The sequence below is a fragment of the Bombyx mandarina genome, chromosome 17 (assembly GCF_030267445.1).
Source record: "Bombyx mandarina strain Sakado chromosome 17, ASM3026744v2".
Taxonomy (NCBI): Eukaryota; Metazoa; Arthropoda; class Insecta; order Lepidoptera; family Bombycidae; genus Bombyx; species Bombyx mandarina.
In genome coordinates this window covers 12,148,249-12,172,233 of record NC_143223.1, presented here as the reverse complement: position 1 = coordinate 12,172,233, position 23,985 = coordinate 12,148,249, and the positions used below count along the sequence as shown (strand labels likewise).

Genomic DNA, 23,985 nt, shown 5'->3' with positions numbered 1-23,985 from the left:
TTGTTCGAAACCGGTTATCCGGGCCGGAGTCGACGAGAGCCGGTTATTAAATTTGCGTAGATTTCGAGAGGTAAACTAGATTCGTAACTTCGTATATATATTACGATAGTTTTATCAGTTCACGATTTAGTTACGAAGTGTTTTATTTCTAGAACAATATCGAGATAAGGGTTATCTCTGACACGGTAATGTTGATTGGAATTCTTATATTCAAAATAGAATTTGTTTTGCGCCAGAATTTATCTTGTTTTTCGCTGTTGCAATTCTATTTAAAAAAAAGATTATTATTTTTACGTCTTCTTACTACGATTTACATTTTAAGAGTTCGGGTTACTAACGCCACAATCACTGTACTAGATTGTCTACTGACTACATGTATAAAACGTATCAAATGATGGTGGTTTTTTATTATTGCTTAGATGGCTGGACGAGCTCACAGCCCACCTGGTGTTAAATGGTCACTGGAGCCCATAGATATCTACTACGTAAATGCGCCACCCACCTTGAGATATGAGTTCTAAGCTCTCAGTGTAGTTACAACGGTGTCCCACTCTTCAAACCGAAACGCATTACTACTTCACGGCAGAAATAGGCGGGGTGGTGGTACCTACCCGCGCGGACTCACAAGAAGTCCTACCACCAGTAAAAAATATATTAATGGTTATAGTATTTAAATCCTCCTAAATCATCCAATGGATATTTATTTAAAAATTGCCGCCATATCTTAAAACAATTCGTAAAAAGCTTTACTTTATTCCCTGCCGATGTCTCATTGTTAAAGACAAAATCTATTTTCATAGCTCGTTCATCGTTATGTATGTACATATGTACATATATTTATTTCTACAATAATATTAAAATCAAATAAACTCTGATGCTCTAACATATAAAAACATTCTTAACAATAAATCATTCTGATTTCTGGCACAAACGTGACCAGATGTGAAACATCTATTAAAACAACAAAACAAAAGCATGCGAGTAATATATTTTTTTTTTTGCAGGCGTTGCAGATCGGCGCAATTTATCTAACATATTTCAAAGTGGACCGGTTTCGCTCAGAAATATCCGGTTATAAATTGGCTGTGATCTCGAATGAATGAAAGTCATGCAGTTTACAGGCATAACGTGCGATTGAATGTTGGCAGATACGTTATAGAAGTCTGTTTTCGTTTAATCTATATATTAATACGTGAAGCAAAAACTTTGTATCCCTTTTTACGAAAATTGCGCGGACGGAGGAGTATGAAATTTTCCACACTTATAGAGAATACAGAGAAGAAGTGCACAATGCTAATATTTTTTTTTAATAATGCATAAAAGATACATTAAATCAATAAAGAAAACATTACACACACTACATACCATGTATTTGACGCACACACGCATGCATATTTATTGTCAAACTTTTGTTCCTGACGTCTGTGGTCAAATTGAGAATAGATTAAATATTGTTTGTCTTTATTAATATTTTTTTATAGAAGTATAAAATACAATCATAATAGTGTACATACTTACAATTCCAATTATAGTCGAATTTCGACTACTGCGGGACCTCTAGTATTGTTAAATAACCGTATTATTTTTGAAAATAATTTCATTTGCTTTTTATTACTGTCGTTGTGGCCTAAAGGATAAGACGCCCTCTGTGTACAAATCTGGTGGTAGGACCTCTTATGAGTCCGCACGGGTAGGTACCATGACCCTGCCTATTTTTGCCGTGAAGCAGTAATGCGTTTCGGTTTGAAGGGTGGGGCAGCCGTTGTAACTATACTGAGACCTTAGAACTGATATCTTAAGGTGGGTGGCGCATTTACGTCGCAGATGTCTATGGGCTCCAGTAACCACTTAACACCAGGTGGGCTGTGAGTTTGTCCACCCATCTAAGCAATAAAAATAAAAAATGGCTATGTTGGGATTCAAATTTTGCGAATAAAAACGAAAGCACCAATTTTTGGGAGTTAAAGCGGTACATGACGCGTATTCGAACGATTGATCGATTCCTTTACTATAAATGAAGGAAGGACCATAAAAATGCACATCTCTGAGTTATTGCTGTTAGCAGCGCTTATTGTGTCCAGCACCAGAGACCCCAGGAAGGCCATTTAAAGTTAAAGATTTGGAAAAAAATATCATAACAAAAAACTTCCTCAGGCTATTTGAATTTGATAAACATAATTGAAGTTAAATTAAAAACATCGAATTGTTGATACTAACTAATACCAAATAAAACTTACCTTTTACAAAGATACCACACAAAGTCACCCCTCGATACTTTTTTTTTTAAATTGCTTATTGCTTGGATGTGTGGACGAGTTCACAGCCCACCTGGTGTTAAGTGGTTACTGGAGCCCATAGACATCTACAATGTAAATGCGCCACCCACCTTGAGATATAAGTTCTAGTCTCAGTATAGTTACAACGGCTGCCCCGCCCTTCAAACCGAAACGCATTACTGCTTCACGGCAGAAATAGGCGGGGTGGTGGTACCTACCCGCGCGGACTCACAAGAGGTCCTACCACCAGTAAATAATATACTTAACCCGAACATTTCGCGCCTTGAAAGGACAGACCAAGAGAAACGAATTCCATAATTGAAAGCAATGTCAAATGATACAATACAAAGCGTTTTGTGCTTATTAGTGTCTGTAGGGTCTGTAGTTGAGACCCGTAACGGTCGAATATAATGTCGGACAGACCGGGTCGACCGTGCACGCTCCGAGATAACCCTGCGACTACGTGAGGTGCCCTCAGCGACCCGAAAGATAAAAATAGATTAGCACTGTTACGACTGCACGTTACAATATTAATTTACAACTTTTACGGTCGCTTTATCGCTTTACGTGTGTTCTATGTGAAGTTTTAGTAAATTTATAGATTTACTAGCTAGCCCGGCAGACTTCGTAGTGCCTCAATCAATAAATAAATGTCCTAAGCTTTTGTATAAAATAAACTTAAAAAAAAACAAAAGGAATCCGTCCGACGCGACGGGGGACACATCAAAGGAAAAACAAAATTGTTATTTTTATTTAATTCCGAGCATTTTCATATTTATCTACCTTTTAAACCTTCTCTGGACTTCCAGAAATAATTCAAGACCAAAATTAGCCAGATCGGTCCATCCATTCTCTAGTAGCGAGACTAACGAACAGCAATTCATTTTTACTTATATAGATAGAAGATAGATTCATGTTTGATAGATGTACCTAGTTGAAGGATTGTAATTAAGCATGTTCATTCTTTTCGTTTGGTTGTGTTTAGCTCATTATAAGTACGCCAGTCTTCCCCCTTTAAAACTAAGCGCTGGCTTCCCCCAAAAATATCTTTCTTTGATGTCTACAAACACAGCAACTCATAAAAGCAATTTCACTAAAAGATGGGGAGAACGTCTGTCTGCGAACAGACAGCGGCGGTGACAAGCCTCGAAGGCGCTCAATGGAATTTGATGCACACAATTTCTCATAATGTTTTGCGTGATTTCATTTTAATTTAAGTTAAGATCGAAAAAAATGCCTCCGAAGGCTGACAAACACACGGCCCACATCGTAAGTGGTTAATGTGCTTTCTTCATCGTCAATTTCAAGGGCATACATAAGCCGCTGCTTATCGCTAAAAACTCTTTTTAAACTTAGTTTGAAGAAAGGCCAGGTCAAAACATTCAGGAAACATTGTGAAGATTCAGCTCAGTCCAGAGTCGAACATTTCAAAGAGTGTTGTATTGAGATTGTGATGTTTAAGGTTAATTTGAGTATTTAGAGCATGAGAATTACGTCATGTTTTTAAAGCACCATAAGTACCTACTAATATATTTGTATACGTTTTACTTTTTTGAATAGGTAATTTCTTTTCTAAGACAATTCTTGTGCACCTGCTTCTTCGTCTCAAGAACAAGACCACTCATTGCTGCATTTGTTTGGAATTTTGCATATGTTTTAACTTTGTATTCGTGTAGAATAAAACATATCTACTCTCTCTACGTCGGTGCTGCATATAAACACATACAAAAGAAATACTGTACATGGATTGTACATGCAAATAAAAAGCTCCTCTGTCTCTTAGTAATGACAGCGAGTGCAGTGACATCCCTCTCTCACGCCCCGCGGATATTTAAGAAATAATTTCCGCTACCCTAAGCGTGTAGGGCTGGTTTTCATTTCGTTTATTACATACTGTAAGTGTGATTAGCTAAACATCGCTCACTCTTCACTACATAGTATAAAACAAAGTCGCTTTCTCTGTCCCTATATCCTTATGTATGTCTTAATCTTTAAAACTACGCAACGGATCTTGATGCGGTTTTTTTTAATAGATAGAGTGATTGAAGAGGAAGGTTTATATGTATAATAATATCCATTAAATAGTGGAGAAATCAATATTAAATAACAGCTTACGAAGCGAAGCGAGGGCGGGTCGCTAGTATACAAAAAAAAACAAGAAAAATCGCGTTTTTAGAAACGAGAAAATATTTGTCAGAAAAAAAAAATTACTACACGTTTACATGTAAGATGGTTTACTGTTGGTAGGGCGTGTTGTGAGCCCGCACGGGTAGCTACTAGAATCCTTTGTACTTAGTGCGAGTTTTTAACGTTCTGGATAACGTAAAAATTAGCACAAAGGAGACTGAAACGATTACATACATTTTTGGGCCCGAACGTAACGTGATGAAACTAATATGAATTAATAGATTCAGATTTATCAGTGCCTTGCGGAAAATTATAAAAGTTTTCTCAATCTGAGAGCCGAGTTAATAAAGATTTAGTAAAAGTTAGGTTATGTTACAATCTCTTTAAAAGAGCCGAATGATAACTTATTTAAGCATAAGTAAATGTTTATTATATCCATTGGATACTCTTTTAAATGTCATATTATGAATGAATATCAATGATATATGGAATATGGAATTGCTATCCCACAATTCACACAGCGATCCATAATTTCAACAGTATCCAATGCAACAATTTCAAGTCAAACGTGTGAGCGATCTTCGGTGTCCAGTGTAGAAGCAATTGTTGTACAAGGCTGGCAGAGTTGGAATCCGTAATAATAAAGCAGTGATCGTTGAAAATATAAAAACAGCCCGATAGATACACACTCAAAATGCGTCGAAGTCGCGATACTACAAAACGAGTAGAGCAGAAAAAACCAACAAGCGCCAAAAAATAATTGTATAATCTATGAACAAACGTCATGTCAGCTTACGATCAAAGCTGTCATCCAAAATACAATCGATTTTAATCGATTTGAAATCGATAATCATATTACTTTGTTAAGTAATAATAGACTTTTTCTTCATTTATGTATATAATCGCAATTAAATCCAGCGTATACCGGACTTGTATACAACAAGTATAAATCGCTCATTTAATTACTTTGCATTAATTACCTAGTGCAATGTTTTTCTTTTTATAATCCTGTAACCGATTAATTAAATCGATCCCACCGTTATACCGACAAAATCTAACTTTCTCATTTTTCTCCGGTCCCAGAAAGAGGATTGAGGTGATTTTTTATATTCTTATATAAAAAAATATGACAAATTTTTTAGACTACATTCCAAGTTATTACATTTTTGGCCCACGATTTTCCGTCTCCTTTATATGGAGTTGGAACGTTTACCCACGTTTGCCGCTAGGGGCGGTGTTCCAACTGGCATACAAATTTGAGTTAACTTTTACGCTATCGAGCTATCGAAAACGTTAAAAAACTCTCACTAAGCATTTTTTTATTGCTTAGATGGGTGGACGAGCTCACAACCCAACTGGTGTTAAGTGGTTACTGGAGCCCATATACATCTACACCGTAAATGCGCCACCCACCTTGAGATATAAGTTCTAAGGTATCAAGTATATTTACAACGGCTGCCCCACCCTTCAAACCGAAACGCATTACTGCTTCACGGCTGAAATAAGGTGGTGGTACCTACCCGCGCGGACTCACAAGAGGTCCTACCACCAGTTAACTGATTACCACACTGATTATTTCTGCGTGTACGTTCATGGATTTCAATGTGAAGCGTAGGATTACCTTTTTATTGCGTTGCATAATCAAAACTTCGGCCTTGTGTTAGAAGGTGGCGGCAATCATGTTTTGCGGTCTATAGACATCGGTAACTACTTAAAAGCAAACATGCCACGAGGACATCTGATGTTCCAAACGCGTTTAAATTTATTTTTATAAAAAAAAACACGACTTTATAATATTTTATTTATTAAAATAAAATTAAACCTTTACTAGTATATAAAGGTGAATGTACATTGTCTCAAATGCAGTAATTAGACGTTCCAGCCACCCCCTTTTTTGAAAAGGGCTTCGAAAACTCAGCGTATCAGAAAATTAAAAAGGGCAATTCCCTTAATTGGACACTGGTTAGATTAGTGAGGGTTAAATTCATCGTATGTGGTCTGTGCTGGACAGATGTTGTGTCCAGTACCCAGATGTTGATGATGTGTCCGGTACCGAGAGAAAAAGAAGGTGCAATTATGCATTGTTATGATGTGCGTATCCGGAACGCCATGCTGCTTGTAATCAATACATTTATCTTCTTAGAACTATCTGAAGACTAATTCAAATTGATAACATTTGATATTGTGTAGAAGATTTTGTGAGCCTATCCGAATCTTCTCTGTTCTATCATCTCTATTTCTGACGCAAATGGGATAGTTAGTTGAAACTTAGGTAGCGGCTTAGCTGTGCCCCTGATATTGCTGAGGTCCATGGGCGACGGTAACCCCTCACTATCAGCTGTCTTATGCTCGACTGCCTAAAAAGGCAATAAAAAAAAAACTTTAATATCATGTCTCAAGGTAGGTAATATTGCGATATCTATATTTGGGTAAGCCGAGGACGAAAATAATAAAATTTACAAAACTTTTCGTTCACGAATTTACCTAATAAAATCATGTTATCAAATAAATAATTTATTTATTACTAATAAGGAGAAGTGCCTACACTATTTGCATTTTCATTTGGTGAATGGGTTGTATTTTTTTGAATTGATTAAAATACAACTTTATAGTACACATCCGGTGCCCACTTATGCCCATTATGTAGGTGTTTGTTGTAGGCGTTATGAACTCAAATAATTATATGTTTATTCGATGCCTTAATATTATATTATCAATGCGACTAATCGTGTTAGTTGCTGTAAATTAAAGTGTTAATATGTTGTTAAGTGTACGCTCTTCTATGTGAAGTCAGGGCGATCCTGTCTTTAAAGTTTACAAGTTTTACAGGCGATCAACAAAATCCTAGTGTACATCAATGCGAGAAGATACTACAGTGCTTTCTGTGGTCGCGCTGCAGCAACCATGATTTAGATTCTGGCATAACCTATGTTTTACTGCAGTTGAGGATATCGTTTCTCAAAGTGCGATAGTATTTATAAGTGTCTGGATGTAGCTGAGTTTTTATAGCAGATAGGCGGAGACGTAATTTTTTTATTTCATCCGCTTTTTTTCAATTTTAATGCAAGCAAGTGTAAATACATTTAAAATAATTTTATTCATATATCCACTTTAGTTCTGTTATGTTATATCCAATTTAAACTCCCAATGAAGTATGTTTTTCTTTAAAAAAAAACATAATTGGTTGGCGCCGGCCTGTCATAAATCAAAGCGTTCTCTAACGATGCGTCAATAATATTCGGTCATTACGTCTGTTTCAATTAGTCACCAGCGTGGCCTGAAATGAAAAACAGCTTCACAGCTCTAATCTCTGATTTATATCCAGCCTCAATTATAGTGCAAACAATCATGTGATTTACATAAAAGAAAGCATTTAATTCGGTTAAGCCGTGGTTAATCACAGATTTAAACCGTCTGAGCCGTTCGTGGTCATTTGTACCCGTCGCTTCAATAATTAACCCAGACAAGGCGCTACCAGTGAACGGTTAATTTGAATAACAACAAAGAGGAACAAATTGGTTTTAGTCGTAATGTTTTTTTTATAAATATGATCATTTTTAATTATTTAAATGATTCTGAAATCTTGAAGCGTTAATCAAAGCCCTTAGGACGATACTAAAACTCACATAGTAATAGATTCTTCCAGCTTCCGCCTAGAGCACGGAGGCAGCGGTGTAGACGTGGGGTCGGCGTGGCAGGCGGTGCACGTGGAAGCGACATCCTCACATCACCTTCCGACGAACTCCTAGCCAATAAAGACGAACCGCGATCACGCGACAGCGACCTGCGTCTACCAAACGGAGCGCCTCTAACTGTTGCGAAATTTTCTTCATAGGTCACATTGAATGTTTCCATAGCAACTCCTTCGGGCTCTCCTCCTCTGCGACTCCTGACAGAAAACGTCCGCCTGAATCCATTAGCGATCCCTTCTATTGTTCTCCTTCGAGGCTTTGGTAGCTCCTCCGAACTGATAACAGTAATATCGTCCATGTTTTGGTAATCGTACATCCTTCTCTCTATTCCTGTGAGGTCCTCGAAGCCTCCGTGCCTGTACTTTAGTGGTCTGCCTTTTTCTAAGTTACCGAGTTCGTCGTAGCTTCTGTATGTGGACGAAGCTCGTCGCGGTGCGGGAGGACGGCCGGCTTTATCGATTGTCATTTTTAATTGGATCCCCAGTCAGTTACCTAATGAAAAGATTTCTGGATTAGACACCGCATTCCATGGGTGTCTAATTATCATGGTTTGCACGGTATATTTAGAATTAGTACTTTATACAATAATAACACCTATAGGTATACCATAGAGCAACGCGGTAATGTTTCAACAAAAGACCAAATAAGTTACGAAAACAACTGCGTATTTAAAATACATAAACAATTATAAAGGCAAATGAAACACATAAACATTTTAGTACGTGGTGCATGATGTTTCTCAAATGCTTAAACACCACTCAAGGCAATTTGAATAGGCGTAAAATAACACAGGCTTCTGCATAGTAATATAAATTGTGCAACAGTAGTCCTTTTGTTTCGCACTCAATTGTGTTTTTGTTAGCGAACAACTTATAAAACGAATCCTTTAGAAGAAATGTTATTATTTCAATTGGCTCTTGAAGATAGGGACTAGAGTTCTTAGTTTAGCTGATTATGTATATATGTTTTTTTTTCTATAGCTTAGATGGGTGGACGAGCTCACAGCCCACCTGGTGTGAAATGGTTACTGGAGCCCATGGACATCTACAACGTAAATGCGCCACCCACCTTGAGATATAAGTTCTAAGGTCTCAGTATAGTTACAACGGCTGCCCCACCCTTCAAACCGAAACGCATTACTACTTCACGGCAGAAAGAGGCGGGGTGGTGGTACCTACCCGCGCGGACTCACAAGAGGTCCTACCACCAGTAAAAGTATGTATAGCATTACAATTTACCTATTGACAATGAAGAGTTATTTCATTGATGCTATTGAAAACGTTGAGAATAAGTTTCTAAACCTCAATTTAATTTGGTCACCGTCAAATCGATTGGGAATCACTATACTTTTTTTGGCAGAAGTAAAACGGGACTTCGTGTCAACCGGTGCTAGCTTAAAAACAGATTTCCTATTAATAAATATAGCATATTTCTTTTATTAGCAGCTTGAATGAAGAAGGAAAAAAGACAAAGTGTCATTTGAAACTTTTACTTTTGAATTTTCTTTCTTTAAAAATATCCGTATTCTAATGAGCTACCGTCACGCACTTGCGTGTTACGATTATGATTCCAGAGGAACTGTCACTTCTAATTAGAGTTTTCAAAGCAATTTCTGAATTACGCAGATATTTATGTTTTTTTTTTATGTGAGAACGTGTCTTGGTGTATTGTGAAACGCGTGTAAAGAAAGTTTAGAAACGCAGATATAGGTTCGACGACAGTAACACAGTACTGGAATGGCCTATCGTAATATACGAAGCTCGATAAAGGAGAAACAATTGATGTGATCACGATAGTATTGTAAGGAAATTTGCTTACAGCCCGAGAAAATTGATAAGCTTAGAATCTCCTATGTAATTCGGAACGAAATAAGGCTAAACATTTATATTTAGTTTCTACATATGTATAGTAATAATTTCTCCAATTACATATGACACAATTAAGTTAACAAAAAAATAAAAATGACGATTGTCATTTCTTCAACTAAAAATCGTAATTCGACTTATTTCCTGGATTTTTCACAAAAATATTTACGTCAACAGAGACGTTGCAGGTTTAGAATTAATAGGAACGATTGGTCTCAATTTGGCGTGAAATTTCAATTAGTTTCGATTCTGTAATAGGACCCGTAATTGTTAACAATTGCAGTTGACGATACGTCCTCGGAAACTATCAAATTAGTGCCCGGCGTTCGAATAATTATCGAATTAGGCACTATTTCCTGCTTCTCGAGATCGTAAATAGGGATTTGGCCTCAATGTATAGTATAGATAGAAGACTGTCCATCGGACATTTTTCCTTACATAGTAAAAGTTTAAAATTCTACAAGTGTATAAAAGACTGAATGAAGACTTCTGAATAAATGTAAATAGTGGGTAATTCAAATCGGAAATAATTTTATTAGCTTTTTTTACGCATACAAAAATTAACAATCGGTAATAAGGTAGTGCTCTAAATAAATCTCTCCGCAGATCATGAGAAAAATAACAAATAATGATTTACCTTGAAGAGAATGGATATTAAATATGTACATAATAATATGTATTTAAAAATATGTATCATGTGAAATAGCTGTTAAAGACGTTCAGTTTAATTTTTAATTCATTTGTAATTTGTTGTTTGAATATTTTAAATGTCTTACGTAGGGATATCAACCAAAAGTCACTTCAACTAAAAGTACTTTTACGATTTAATCTCGTGCTTATTACAGTTTTCGTGGTCAGACAGTCAGTTTTTCGTAAAAATAATTTTAATTATGTCTATCTATAGCTTGCGATAACTGAAACTGAATATTAAATTATTATTTTTAGAGCAATTGAATATTTGAAAAATAGTTCAGGTTGGTTAGCGTGTGTTACCCACACTTGTTATGATTAGATCATGCACTCGGCCATTGAAGTCTAAACACGATCCAAAGCGCGCTCAAACAAACATTTCATAACAGGAAGGCATTGTTTCTCGAATTATCCAGTTGATAATAATCAAATAATGAGGGACATATCGTACACAGTTATCTGAGCCTAAAACTAGAATTCCCTGTTAAGACTGATATATCGTCTTTTCGCATTAAAAGTGTACAATTTCCACAAATATTCCAAATTGAGTTAATATGCGGAAGCATTTGGTATCGTCAGTATTGTTTTCATAAATACTGTCAAAAGAGCGTAGTTTAGTTTTAGTTTGTTTTTTTTTAGTTTACCTACATTTTGACTACTATTAACAAAATTAATACATAATTTTATCTTACTTTAAAAGACAGATAATGTAACTAGTAAAAAATAAAAAAAATATTGTTGCACAGATGATTAATATTAAAAATGTCACACGTTAAACACTCTCCTGTAAAATTAGTAAGTTTTGAGATTATACAGTTTTAATGCGAGAAGACGATATGTCCAAATTATACACATTTAAATATGTACTAAAACAGTAATAGATTGAGGTCCGCTTTCGGGTAAATGTATATTTTAATAGCTAAAACACGCATTTAGTTGGTAATAATACTTGGCATGTTACTCTAAACACCGACGCTCGCATCAAGATCTTTAGCGCGAGCTCTGAGCTGTATACATTGACAGCTTTCTCGCCTTTGAGAACGCGTGATTGCTCCGCGGCAGAAATAAGAATGTCGTCTCGAGGATGCTAGAAACTAAAAAGACGTCACAATTAAAGTACAGCCTTTTAAAAACATATTCAGTGAAAATATCAAAGTTTTTTTTAGTTTGTTTTAAAATTTAGCCCACTGAGTTTCTAGCCGGATCTTCTCGACGGGTCGCGATTTCGATCCGGTGGTAGATTCTGCGAAACACTGTCCTTGCTAGGGCCAGTGTTAGCAACACTCCGGTTTGAGCCCCGTGAGCTCACCTACACGTCAGGGAGAAGCTGAAAAAGCCTCTCAAGGCTACCACCGAATAGGTAATAGGGAAATTTATGACCCACTGATTCGAATTAAGTAAAAGAACATAAAGTAATTAAATATAGAAATATGTGTTAAACAGATAGGAACTGATTATTTTAAAATAATTAAAACCTTAGCCCAATTCTAGTCTTAATTTTGGTATATGTTTAAATATTATTTTACCTGACATACAATAGATTCTATGATACGATGTATTAACCTGTTCAAATTTTTCAAAGAACCCTTCCTATAGTTATGGTTTTCGTAAGTCAATTGGTGTTTAAGTCCTTAAAGTATTCGGCGAAAATCGACTTCCGAAACAACATGATTGCAGTATAATGACCGTGGCTATTATGTAATTTACGTTCAGATGAGGGACTTCCTCGTTTGAAAGAGTTTGAAGTTGTGAATGAGATAATTATATGACAATGTCACCTTGTTGTAAAAACAGGGATTTTTACGTTCGCATTCAACTTCGATTGTTATTTATCTTAACTCTGGTGTTCTATTTAGATTTTGGTATTGTTAAGTGAGCGTATAGTGAGCGTAGTAATATTTTGGTATTACCACGTAGCTAACACGTGTTCAAGGACAACTCCCACGATGAAAGGCTTTTTTTTTATATTGCCGTATAGGCAGACTAGCATACGGCCCACCTGATGGTGAGCGGTTACCGTCGCTCATGGAGGTCAACAATGCCAGGGGCAGAGCCAAGCCGCTGCCTACCGTTTAATACTCTCCACAAGCTTCGTTTGAAGAAGGAAGGCTACCGTTGTGTATTAGCTACGTGTTCAAGGACAACTCCCACGTTGAAAGGTCACCGTTGTGTATAGCCTGTCCAATTCTTTCACGAAGCGCTCAAGCGTTTCGGTTCCTGAAGCTTCAACTTGGGTACACAATGCATGTTTTGTCTAGGTTTAAGTAGGTAATACTAGGTGGCTCTTGAGGCTGACCCATTGAAAACAAAAACCAAAAAAGAATTCGATAAACAAAATTCCTATTGGCTGAGACTTGCTCGCCTGTTCTTCTTTATCGTTGTTAATTAAATATACGAACACTTCATAGTATATAACATTTGTGGATTATTGTACTAACAATATCATAAACTCGAATTTTATTCGAATAATAAAAATGTAGGTAGTTTAAAAACTGAAAAAGAACAACACGCTGTAGTGAAAAATAGAACTTGTTTATGTACTTTTCATCCCTTTAAACCATATTATTGTTGAATGCATCCCGATTTTCTGATTAGATGGGTGGACGAGCTCACAGCCCACCTGGTGTTAAGTGGTTACTGGAGCCCATAGACATCTACAACGTAAATGCGCCACCCACCTCGAGATACAAGTTCTGAGGTCTCAAGTATAGTTACAACGGCTACCCCACCCTTCGAACCGAAACGCATTACTGCTTCACGGCGGAAATAGGCGGGGTGGTGGTACCTACCCGTGCGGACTCCCAAGAGGTCCTACCACCAGTGATTACGCAAATTATAATTCCAAATACCAAACTTCACAAGATAACAGCCGCAAGACCAACCTGAAGATTTCCCGATCGAAATGGTTCCAGCCGTTGACGGGTTTGATGACGGTTTCTTTGTTTTGCAATATTATAACATAAAGCACGATAAAGCTGCGTAAGTTCTTACGCGACGACATCGTCGGTCATGTTCGCGTTAAGAGCGACATTTATATATTTAATGAGCCCGTCGAGAATTATTTATGTGCGAGCACAAAGAGCTTCCGATAAATGTTATCTTTTGTTATTAAAACAATGTCTTTGACACTGCCAATGGCACATGCATCACGTTTAATCTAATTAGGGATCAGCCACTTGAGAATGTTACGTTATTTATGATAATAATACGAGATTATTATAAATGTTTTTTGTAATAAAATCTTTGCAAGTTATGAAATAAATAGTTGAAATTTTTTTTTATTGCTTAGATGGGTGGACGAGCTCACAGCCCACCTGGTGTTAAGTGGTTGCTGAAGCCCATAGACATCTACAACGTAAATGCGCCACCCACCTTGAGATATAAGTTCTAAGGTCTCAAGTAAGTTACAAGATCAAGATCAAGATTGATCACTTCTTTGAAATCGACCTATTACTATTTAGGGCTCTATAGCTAAATTGCAATAGTGTAATAACGAAACCATTTTTAATTTCATCGAGTTTGAGCGCCAGTGTGTTAAATACATTTCAAAAAAAGAGCACAAATACAAATTACAAAAAAGTAGGGTTTCCACAATATGCATCCATGTACGTAATTGAAAAAGAAAAAAATGCTCGAGTTCATAAGTTCATTTTCATAGGATAATTTGTCTACTGAACTCTTTATTGTGCGTTGTTCGACACGCCCTGTCTTGGTTTGAATCCACATGAGATTTCGATCTACTTCACAAGATAGCTCATGATAAAACACAAGAAGGCCATCAACACATTACGCCAAAAAGTGACAAGTCAAGAGTGAAATTATGTAACGTTTTTTTCTTTTTTGGTCAAATTATCTTGAACATGTGTAACAAGGTTTAAAGTTCAGGTCAAAACGTAAATACCATGTCGGCATAAAGATAAATGTTGGCCGCTAAATGAATTTCGCGTGATGGCGATCGTTGTCAGCTCACGTAATAAGACAATTACTTGTACACGATAGGGCTGTCACATTAAACTATTTGGTAAGAAGTTTATATGTTGACTTTATTATTTAAATATCAAATTGTAAAGAAACGAACGAAGCCTATTTTTTAGTTACTTTTGAGCAGGTACATAAATACAATGTTTATTCATACACGCATCTGTCACGAACCGTCTGCAAATCGTATCATTACAACACGAATGATTCACAGCTTGAAGGCTATAATTTTAAAAACACGTAAAAAGGTGTAACTCAAAAAAACATTTCAGACGCAATAGTTTTTTATGCAATAGTTAATTCAATCCTTTTTGACGTCTCTGTTGTCATGTTATGTCAATGTCAAGTGTAATCTCAGAAATTGAAAGAACTCGACCTCTAAAGATAATTTTCTTTTACACAATTTAATTGATAAATAAACAACAACGTTCATAATTATAAATATTATCATTATAATAATAAATTTCGTTTGCAAAATGACCAGCCCTAACAGCACAGAACGATGTCACATCGCATGCTTGCCATCTGATACGAAGGACAGCTTGTACTGCGGTATTGTTCGAAATGGCTCAACACAGTAACAGCAAACCGTAAAAACATGACTGGCTCAAAGAAGTCGAAACGCGATAGATTGAGTTTGCAAAATTCTGCTAGTCATTTGAATATATTTTGAAAACCATACATTTTGTACAATGAAATGAAATTAAAATGTCTCTTTTGGGTACAGATTGGAAAACTGACTACCTACTCTAAATAACAATAAGGGCAGAATGGGGAGCGGTTGTTTTGTGCGATGAATAGTGATATGTATATAGAGTTGTTTAATTACGAAAGTGGAAAGTAGAGTATATCTGAAGCTATGCATTTACAGAAGCCAATGAATATCATAATAGCATCCACACTGAGATATATGTACTATGTCTCTATATAATTTGAATAATTTTGTTTTTACCATCGCACCGCCCGCCACCGGAGTAGAGTTCATCCATACTACCTGGAGCCACTGCGGTCATCCACAGTGCGTTTCCAGAGATCTTTTTTGCCACGTACCATCCGGCTATGGAATGAGCTCCCCTCCACGGTGTTTCCCGAGCGCTATGACATGTCCTTCTTCAAACGAGGCTTATGGAGAGTATTAAGCGGTAGGCAGCGGCTTGGCTCTGCCCCTGGCATTGCTGAAGTCCATGGGCGACGGTAACCACTCACCATCAGGTGGGCCGTATGCCAGTCTGCCTACAAAGGTAATAAAAAAAAAAAAAAAATATCTTCTATACGGAATTCAATGCGGCGGATTAATTAATTCGTGGCAGAAATAGTCTCACTCTTCACCCATGCATTCAAAACCCTCAAAACTGCAACTACCCACAATTGTTTCGCTTATATTACGTATTCACAATGTAAGTTGGCGAACGTCGATAAAGAGACAGTATTGTCTTCAGTATTCGCGGGACGTAATTATGCTTTTTTCCTCTTCTTCTTCTTCCCTACCGATTTGCTAGTAGCCTAAAGAGCTATTACCAGGTAAGCGCTATTACAAGGTAGGTGAGGTGGCGGCCTCAACCCGAGAGAATATGCAAACACTAGCCCTAGCAAGAGCAGAGCTCCTCAGAATCTACCACCGCGAGAAGATCCGGCGAGAAACTCAGTGGGTAGTTAGTGCCCATGGGTGGCGAGCGGTGGGTGGGCGGTGCTTGAAAAAAACTAAATAACTAAAGTAAAAAAACACGAGATAAAACAGCCAAAGTAGTTTTAATTATCGACGAAGATCACAATAAAAGCGTTCGACAATGATGAATTAAACAAACCGCTTTGCTTCCACAAGATTTTAGTACGTCTTCGCTAAATTGCGTACAACTCACTAACCACATTTAGACGCGGATACTGACACTTCACAAGCCATTTGCATTTACTCATACTGTTAAATTCATTTCTTTGAACATCACGGCTTATGTGTAGTGTAAATATTTACACAACGACTTTGGTTATCCTTGAAAAGTGACTACTAAGCACTTTTAACACGTTGAGCGCCATGTAGATCACTGTGACCTTATGTGACGCACTGAAATAATTGTCATGTTTTCTTTTCGATTTTCTTATTTTGGCGCCTGAATATCTAGTAGACTCTGGGGAAGACGAACCCGAATATACTGAGGATGAATCTACTTCTAAGAGACCTAAAGGACTAAAACAATCCGGGCGGTTATTAACAGAAATCGACATAATTACTTTAGTGCGTCGCGTAGGACACCGATGACCTACAAGGAAGTCAATGTGTTAAATTCAGCCTCGCAACAAATAAATCAGAGTGCTAACTGTTTTTTTTTTCCATTTGCTTAGAAGATATTAATATAGATATAGCCAATCAATAAAAATAAACGTAAAAGCTTACCGAAACTCAGCGATTTAATTTCATGTTAGACAAAGAGCGCACTATATATTTTGTACAATGACGTCAATGTGTAAAAGGGTAGGTAACACAAGTTCTATAAGAAAACTCGTTTTTCGACAACAGCGCTGAACTTTCCTCTCTTGAGTAAAAAAATTACTTTTTTTTATTGCTTAGATGGGTGGACGAGCTCACAGCCCACCTGGTGTTAAGTGGTTACTGGAGCCCATAGACATCTACAACGTAAATGCGCCACCCACCTTGAGATATAAGTTCTAAGGTATCAAGTATAGTTGCAGTAGAATGCACCGGACGTCTTATCCTTTAGGCCACGACGACTTTTAATTACATTCCTTGTTGTAAGGTTAGTTGAATGAAAATTAAAGAAAAACATATTTTGTAAACTAAATACCTCTGTCATCAAATGATAGTTTACAAGGTCTCAGTAGATGATAAAGATACGTTTGACTCAAATAAAGCAACAATAAGTTCAATGCCCTCAGAAAATTATTCGAGGCACTAGGCAGCGAAACAAATGTGAGTCGCCGATCAGAGCTGCGAGAAATCTCCTTCGTTGATAGCACTAAATTACAGGCACTTCCGAGACACGGGGCCATCACCTGAACGCCACAACCAACAATACCTGACCTCAGGAGAAAGTACCAATCGATTAATCGCATACCCTCAAGCTACACAGTAATCACAGATCATATCAGAAAGTAATTGTTGCATTGATAATTCTCGGCTCTTGAATAATTGCCGATAGTGAAACGAATATTTACTTGTTGAAATGATGCCTAATACGTTTTATCGAAAGGACTTAATTTTTTTTTTTTGGAATGAAGTTCCTTATGGGACGATGCGGAGAAGTACCCACCTTAACCGGGAAAAAACGTCCGTAACGTAAGATTTTTATTAGTAATGCACACAGTGTACGACTTAACTTTGTAATAACGTACAAAAATTAACATATTTTTTTATCATTCATTGACCACGATCTCACAGCGTTCGTTTGCGCAATACCCTAACTCTTATGCAAACAACCGTGAATGAAGTGTACCACAATAAGTTCGCACGTTACCGAATGAACGTGGGTTGTTGCGAAGCCTCCAGTTTTATTTTCTATATATCTCGAATAGAACTTAAAATTAATATTTTTATAATAAGGAACTTCGTTTCTATCCGGTGTCCCACGACACGACACATCTTTTTTTTTTTGTAAAGGAGACATCAGGAGCGGTGAAAGAGAAGTGATTTGTGAGGCTCAATAGCGCGCCATGACGCGAGGTGTGAAGGGACGCGGATGTGGGGTCATTCATCAGCGGTGAAAGCGGGTCTTATATTCCTAAATTACCCCGGGCCCACGTCACCACCGACATAAAGACACGTCGGAACATTGAAACGCCTCGCGAAATTGCAGGTCATTCCTCACTAGACGCCTGTAACTCACCTTGTAGTGGCGACTTTGACATTGATGTTAAAACGAGTTCTCGAAACACGAGATTTAATATTAGACACGTACAAATAAACAGCCTCTAGAAACGTGCGATATATAAAAACATTTACACACGAATAGTGACACTACGTATTCGTCAAACTAGAACAAAGTTGGAGAAAGGTAATTGCGATCGTCAACTTTTTTTTTTATTGCCCTTGTAGGCAGACGAGCATACGGCCCATCTGATGGTGAGTGGTTATCGTCGCCCATGGACTTTAGCAAGGGGCAGAACCAAGCCGCTGCCTACCGCTTAGTACTCTCCACAAGCCTCGTTTGAAGGACATGTCATAGCGCTCGGGAAACACCGTGGAGGGGAGCTCATTCCATAGCCGGATAATACGTGGCAAAAAAGACCTCTGGAAACGCACTGTGGATGACCGCAGTGGCTCCAGGTAGTATGGATGAACTCTACTCCGGTGGCGGGCGGTGCGATGGTAAAAACGAGATGCCGCCGGTATCATCTCGAATAATTCCTCAGAGCACTGCAGTTTCAATTGTTCCGGTTGCTTTACGAATACTAAGAGGTCCTTTATTTTATTCTCACGACGGAAAGATGTTTGAAAGAAAGCCAGTTTTTGGCGCGTTCCAATCTTTAAGTTTCTCCAAATTCATACGGCCGTTGACAACTTTTTTTTTTAATACAGTTTTGTTACGACGTTGTTTTTGGCCTGAAGGCAGAACGTGACGTTGTGACCCCCTACAAATTGGATAAGCACTCGAGTGTTTGACTTGGTACATTTTTAGCGTTCGCGGAATTTTACAAGGACTTCATAATGGGGCTCGAGTCGAATTTCCGCGTCGACCGATAAGTATGACAGCTTCGTTAGCATTCGTTAGCGACATTACGTTAAGACGTGGCGACTAAAAGTTTCGAAGGCCTTAGTCTGATTGTATCTTGTAAAATTTGCATCTCAGCCCGATCACCAAGTCAGTATTCTTGTGTAGCAAAAGTTACGATAAAAAAAAAACTTGAAAACAATTGATCACGCTAGAAAGTTGAAGTCTGTTAAAAGGCGTCCGTCCCATATTCAAATCGCATTGAAGTCGTTAGTAATAATTGCACATCATGCAAAAACCGGCCGTAAGTCAAGCAAAAAAGTTGCCGCCTCAGAATCGATTGTATATTATGGTGATTACAATAATTTTTATTTGCTTTGATTGCACCTGTCTGCGGTTTGGTTCCGTCTACTGATCTCGTTAAGTTCTCGCGATGTTAGATGTATTAATTTTTACGTGTAGCGGTTCTCATATCGTAAAAGTTATAATATTGTCCGTGTAGAAAAAGCTGCTTGGTAACAGTATATTCCAGTCCGAAAAAAAATCTGATACATTACCTTTTTTTCATTCGAGTCATTACTATTTTTACGCTTTATAAATTTTTATGTTCCTTTTCAATACAGAGTAACTAGCAATTACTCTTTTTCTTCATATATATTATTATTTTAAGTACATTTTTGAGTTCTAAAGATACGCTTGTTAACTACAGCATTTGTAATTTTCAATTTATATTTTAAAAAGCGCGCAATATCCACGCGAATTTTAACCATAGCTGTTAGTATAATAAAAGCTTATAACGGACGTACATTCATGTGAACGTAATGGTATCCTAATTAAAACCACTATCACGATTGATAACGTCCGTAGCCACGAAAACTGTTAATTATTCGAAACATCTGAAATAATACGATGACAGTAAAAAAGGCGAGATTAAACCGTAAAAGTAAATCAAATTATGTCTACGACACATACGGTAGGCAGTGGCTTGGCTTTGCCCCTGGCATTGCTGAAGTCCATGGGCGACGGTAACCACTCATCATCAGGTGGGCCGTATGCCTACAAAGGCAATAAAAAACAAAAAAACATGAAAGCCGAAGAAAATACTGTGTTGGGTCCTATTTTCAAAGGGCATTGGCTTCGATCGTTGCTTGTACAGCTAACAATACAGTCACCGCGCGTAATCAAAGCCTAGTCCAATAAAAACGAAATCAAAATTAATAATCGTAGCGATGCCACTTCAAACTATTTTATCGAGAGGCCGTTGACATCAATTGAAAACCTTGATCGAGTTCGGCTATAACTGTGCTTATAGTACGGGTTTGATGGATGGGCATGTCAGCCAGCGATGAACCACTGTATCCTATTGTACCGGAATCCAATTTCGAAAATTCAATGTTAATGAATGCCTCGAACGAAAATGATTGATTTTGTTTAATTTTAATTAAGTACGGCCCAAATATGAGGGTATTGTTTACATTTTTTTTTCGTCTATGAAAATATGGATGTAATTTTTTTGACCCTCTCTTGTTTTTAGTTTTTTATCGAAAACCCGTAGCTATTGTAACGCCACAAACCTTGAGACAAGTTAAAGGATCTAAAGTTAAAATTGATGGTAGATCTACATTATGATAGATATAGCCAGATTGGTGCTATCTTTTGGAGTTTACATTACGCACAAGTAATTACGCAAATTACTATTTTTCGATGATATTCCTTCGTTATGCAAATCAGTTGATAATACGTACTTTACTCGGCGAATTTGGTATCGATATTTTAATACCAATCTTGAACCTAACTCATAATCTATTACGCACAATATAGGGTTAGACATATACAAATTTGTAACCAATGAATCTCTTTAGTCGATAGTCGAAGTTGTTGAATTTAATAATCTATCCGTACTCGATGATAGATAGAGCGATGTTATCAGAAGACACGGCTTCGACGAGCCCAGTGATAGGGCTGCCAGCTTTCTCTATTAACTGCTATGACAACATGCTTACAGTACAATACTACAAAAGTCTACAAGCAAAATATCCGATTGTCATAGCAAACAGACTACAACTGCCAACTTCGATAGATTTGATTACCCTTAACAATACGAATGATAATAAACCTAGCTTAAAAACCAAATAAAACACACTTGAATGGCAAACTAAATATACGTAGGATTGGTAAGAACGGAACGTATGACAAGAGTGTGGAATGGAGCGTTAGATGCGAGTGAGAGAGAGAACACGGAAAGAAAGGGAGAAGAGAATGACAGAGAAAAGGAATATGGCGAAGACGGTTGAAAAATGAGCAAGACCTAATAAAAGTGTTAATTATTTAATTATTATTATAACAGAAGATTTTGGAACAGTGGAAGTTTTATTTTATGCGCTGCGATCCCTATTCTACATATATCTATTATAAATACATATATAATAACTAACCATGCGAGTTTACAACATGTCCCACCACCGCATTCCGCAAATTGTAATTTTTTATGTTATTGCCTCATCGTTAAAGTCATTCTTAGTCAGTCAGTTAATGTAGATTTAAGTTACTTGACGAGGAAATAAAGATGTTGCAGAAGGAGATATTTGTTCGACGTTGCTGATCGCATTCGCTCCTTATTACAATATGCCGAAATATATAATGTTTCATATTTCTCAAGGAAATGCCATTTCATTCAAAACAATTCCAATTCCGTTTGCAACGCTGTCGAGTCCGGACGTGTTTTCTCGAATTATTGTCGCTGCCGTCGCGAACTTGTGTTTTGGTTTACACGACATTGTCGCTGTCGCGTCGATCGCGACTTTGTTGTGAATTCCTGACGCACGGGCGCTGGCGTAGCGACCTTGGGTCGAAAAAACATTTCGAATTCGTTTGTTCTGCATTCGAAAACGCCAAATTCACATTCATTCATTCATTACCATTTATTAAATATATTTAATCTATCCGTCGTGCAAAACAGTCTTTTTAAAGACTGAACCCCCACTGCGATCACCGCTTGTTGTGGCACTCACAACCCAGTGGGGTCCCTACCTTCCCAAACTCTCCACCCCAATCCCAGCTGACTGCCGTTCTCACGGCATAGGCATCCTCCCCCTGCAAATCACTGCTGGCAAGTACAGCGCAGGGGGTATAAATCCCACTCAGGGGACTCGCCTTTCGGCGAGTTTGCTTAAGTCCCGGGGACGCCCCCCCCCGGGCACACTCACCATGAGTGACGCCAATGGCGCGCTCTTTTTTAAGTTCGTCCGCGATTTTTGTCCGGACATCATCACGAGATTTGAAGCCTACAAGGCCGGCCTTGACGCGCCGGCACTCCGCTCCATCGAGGCAATGTCAGAACTCGACTCAGACCACCGACCTGTCGTCATGCAGCTCGGTCGCCCCCTCAACCGCGAACCAGATACGAGGACCATGGTGGATTGGAAGAAGCTGGGCACGTGCTTAGCTGACACCGCTCCACCAATCCTCCCTTGCGGCCCGGATTCAACTCCATCCCCCGAGGACACCGTCGAATCCATAAATATCTTCACTGATCACGTCTCGACGGCGATCACAAGATCTTCAAAGCAAGTTGATGTGGAGGACTGCTTCCACCGCATCAGACTTTCCCCCGATCTTAGGGACCTCGTTAGAGTTAGGAACGCGGCAATCCGGGCCTACGATCGATATCCCACGGATTCAAACCGGACTCGGATGCGTCGCTTACAGCGGGAGGTCAAATCCCGCTTGAGCGACGCCCGAAACGAAAACTGGGATAGTTATTTAAAAGAACTCGCGCCCACTCACCAAGCATACTGGCGACTAGCTAGGACCCTCAAGTCCGAAACTATCGTCACTATGCCGCCTCTCGTACGCTCCTCAGGCCAACCACCGGCTTACGATGACGATGACAAGGCAGAGTTGCTGGCCGATGCACTGCAAGAACAGTGCACCACCAGCACTCAACACGCGGACCCCGAACACACCGAGTTCGTCGACAGGGAGGTCGAGCGCAGAGCTTCCCTGCCGCCCTCGGACGCGTTACCCCCCATTACCACTTCCGAGGTTAAGGAGGCGATCGATAGCCTACAACCACGGAAAGCTCCCGGCTCCGACGGCATCCGCAACCGCGCGCTAAAACTGTTACCAGCCCAACTGATAACGATGTTGGCCACGATATTAAATGCTGCTATGACGAACTGCATCTTTCCCGCGGCGTGGAAAGAAGCGGACGTTATCGGCATACACAAGCCGGGCAAACCGAATAACGAAACCGCGAGTTACCGCCCCATCAGTCTCATCCCGGCGATAGGCAAATTATACGAACGGCTCCTTCGTAAACGCCTCTGGGATTTCGTATCCGCGAATAAAATTCTTATAGACGAGCAGTTTGGATTCCGCGCCAGACACTCGTGCGTCCATCAAGTGCACCGCCTCACGGAGCACATCTTACTAGGGCTGAACAGGCGGAAACCCATTCCGACAGGAGCCCTCTTCTTCGATATAGCGAAGGCGTTCGACAAAGTCTGGCACAACGGTTTGATATTCAAACTGTATAACATGGGAGTGCCAGACAGACTCGTGCTCATCATACGAGACTACTTGTCGAACCGTTCGTTCCGATATCGAGTCGAGGGAACGCGTTCCCGGCCCCGTCACGTCACAGCCGGAGTCCCGCAAGGCTCCGCCCTCTCCCCGTTACTATTCAGTTTGTATA

The 23,985-nt window shown here is 38.6% G+C and overlaps 1 protein-coding gene across 6 annotated transcripts in view; it reads right to left on the bottom strand.

The window, feature by feature from the left end:
- ckn (CRK like proto-oncogene, adaptor protein) overlaps window positions 1-23,985 on the bottom strand; it is a 331,376-nt gene that overhangs the window by 128,549 nt on the left and 178,842 nt on the right. For 3 of the 6 annotated variants that reach the window (XM_028171392.2, XM_028171394.2, XM_028171393.2), the window contains exon 2: window positions 8,030-8,587. The exons of the other annotated variants lie outside the window; for them this stretch is intronic. In XM_028171392.2, coding sequence (XP_028027193.2) covers window positions 8,030-8,561 — 532 coding nt within the window. In that variant the 5' untranslated portion in view covers window positions 8,562-8,587. The remainder of the gene's footprint in view (window positions 1-8,029; window positions 8,588-23,985) is intronic. 6 annotated transcript variants of the gene reach the window in all.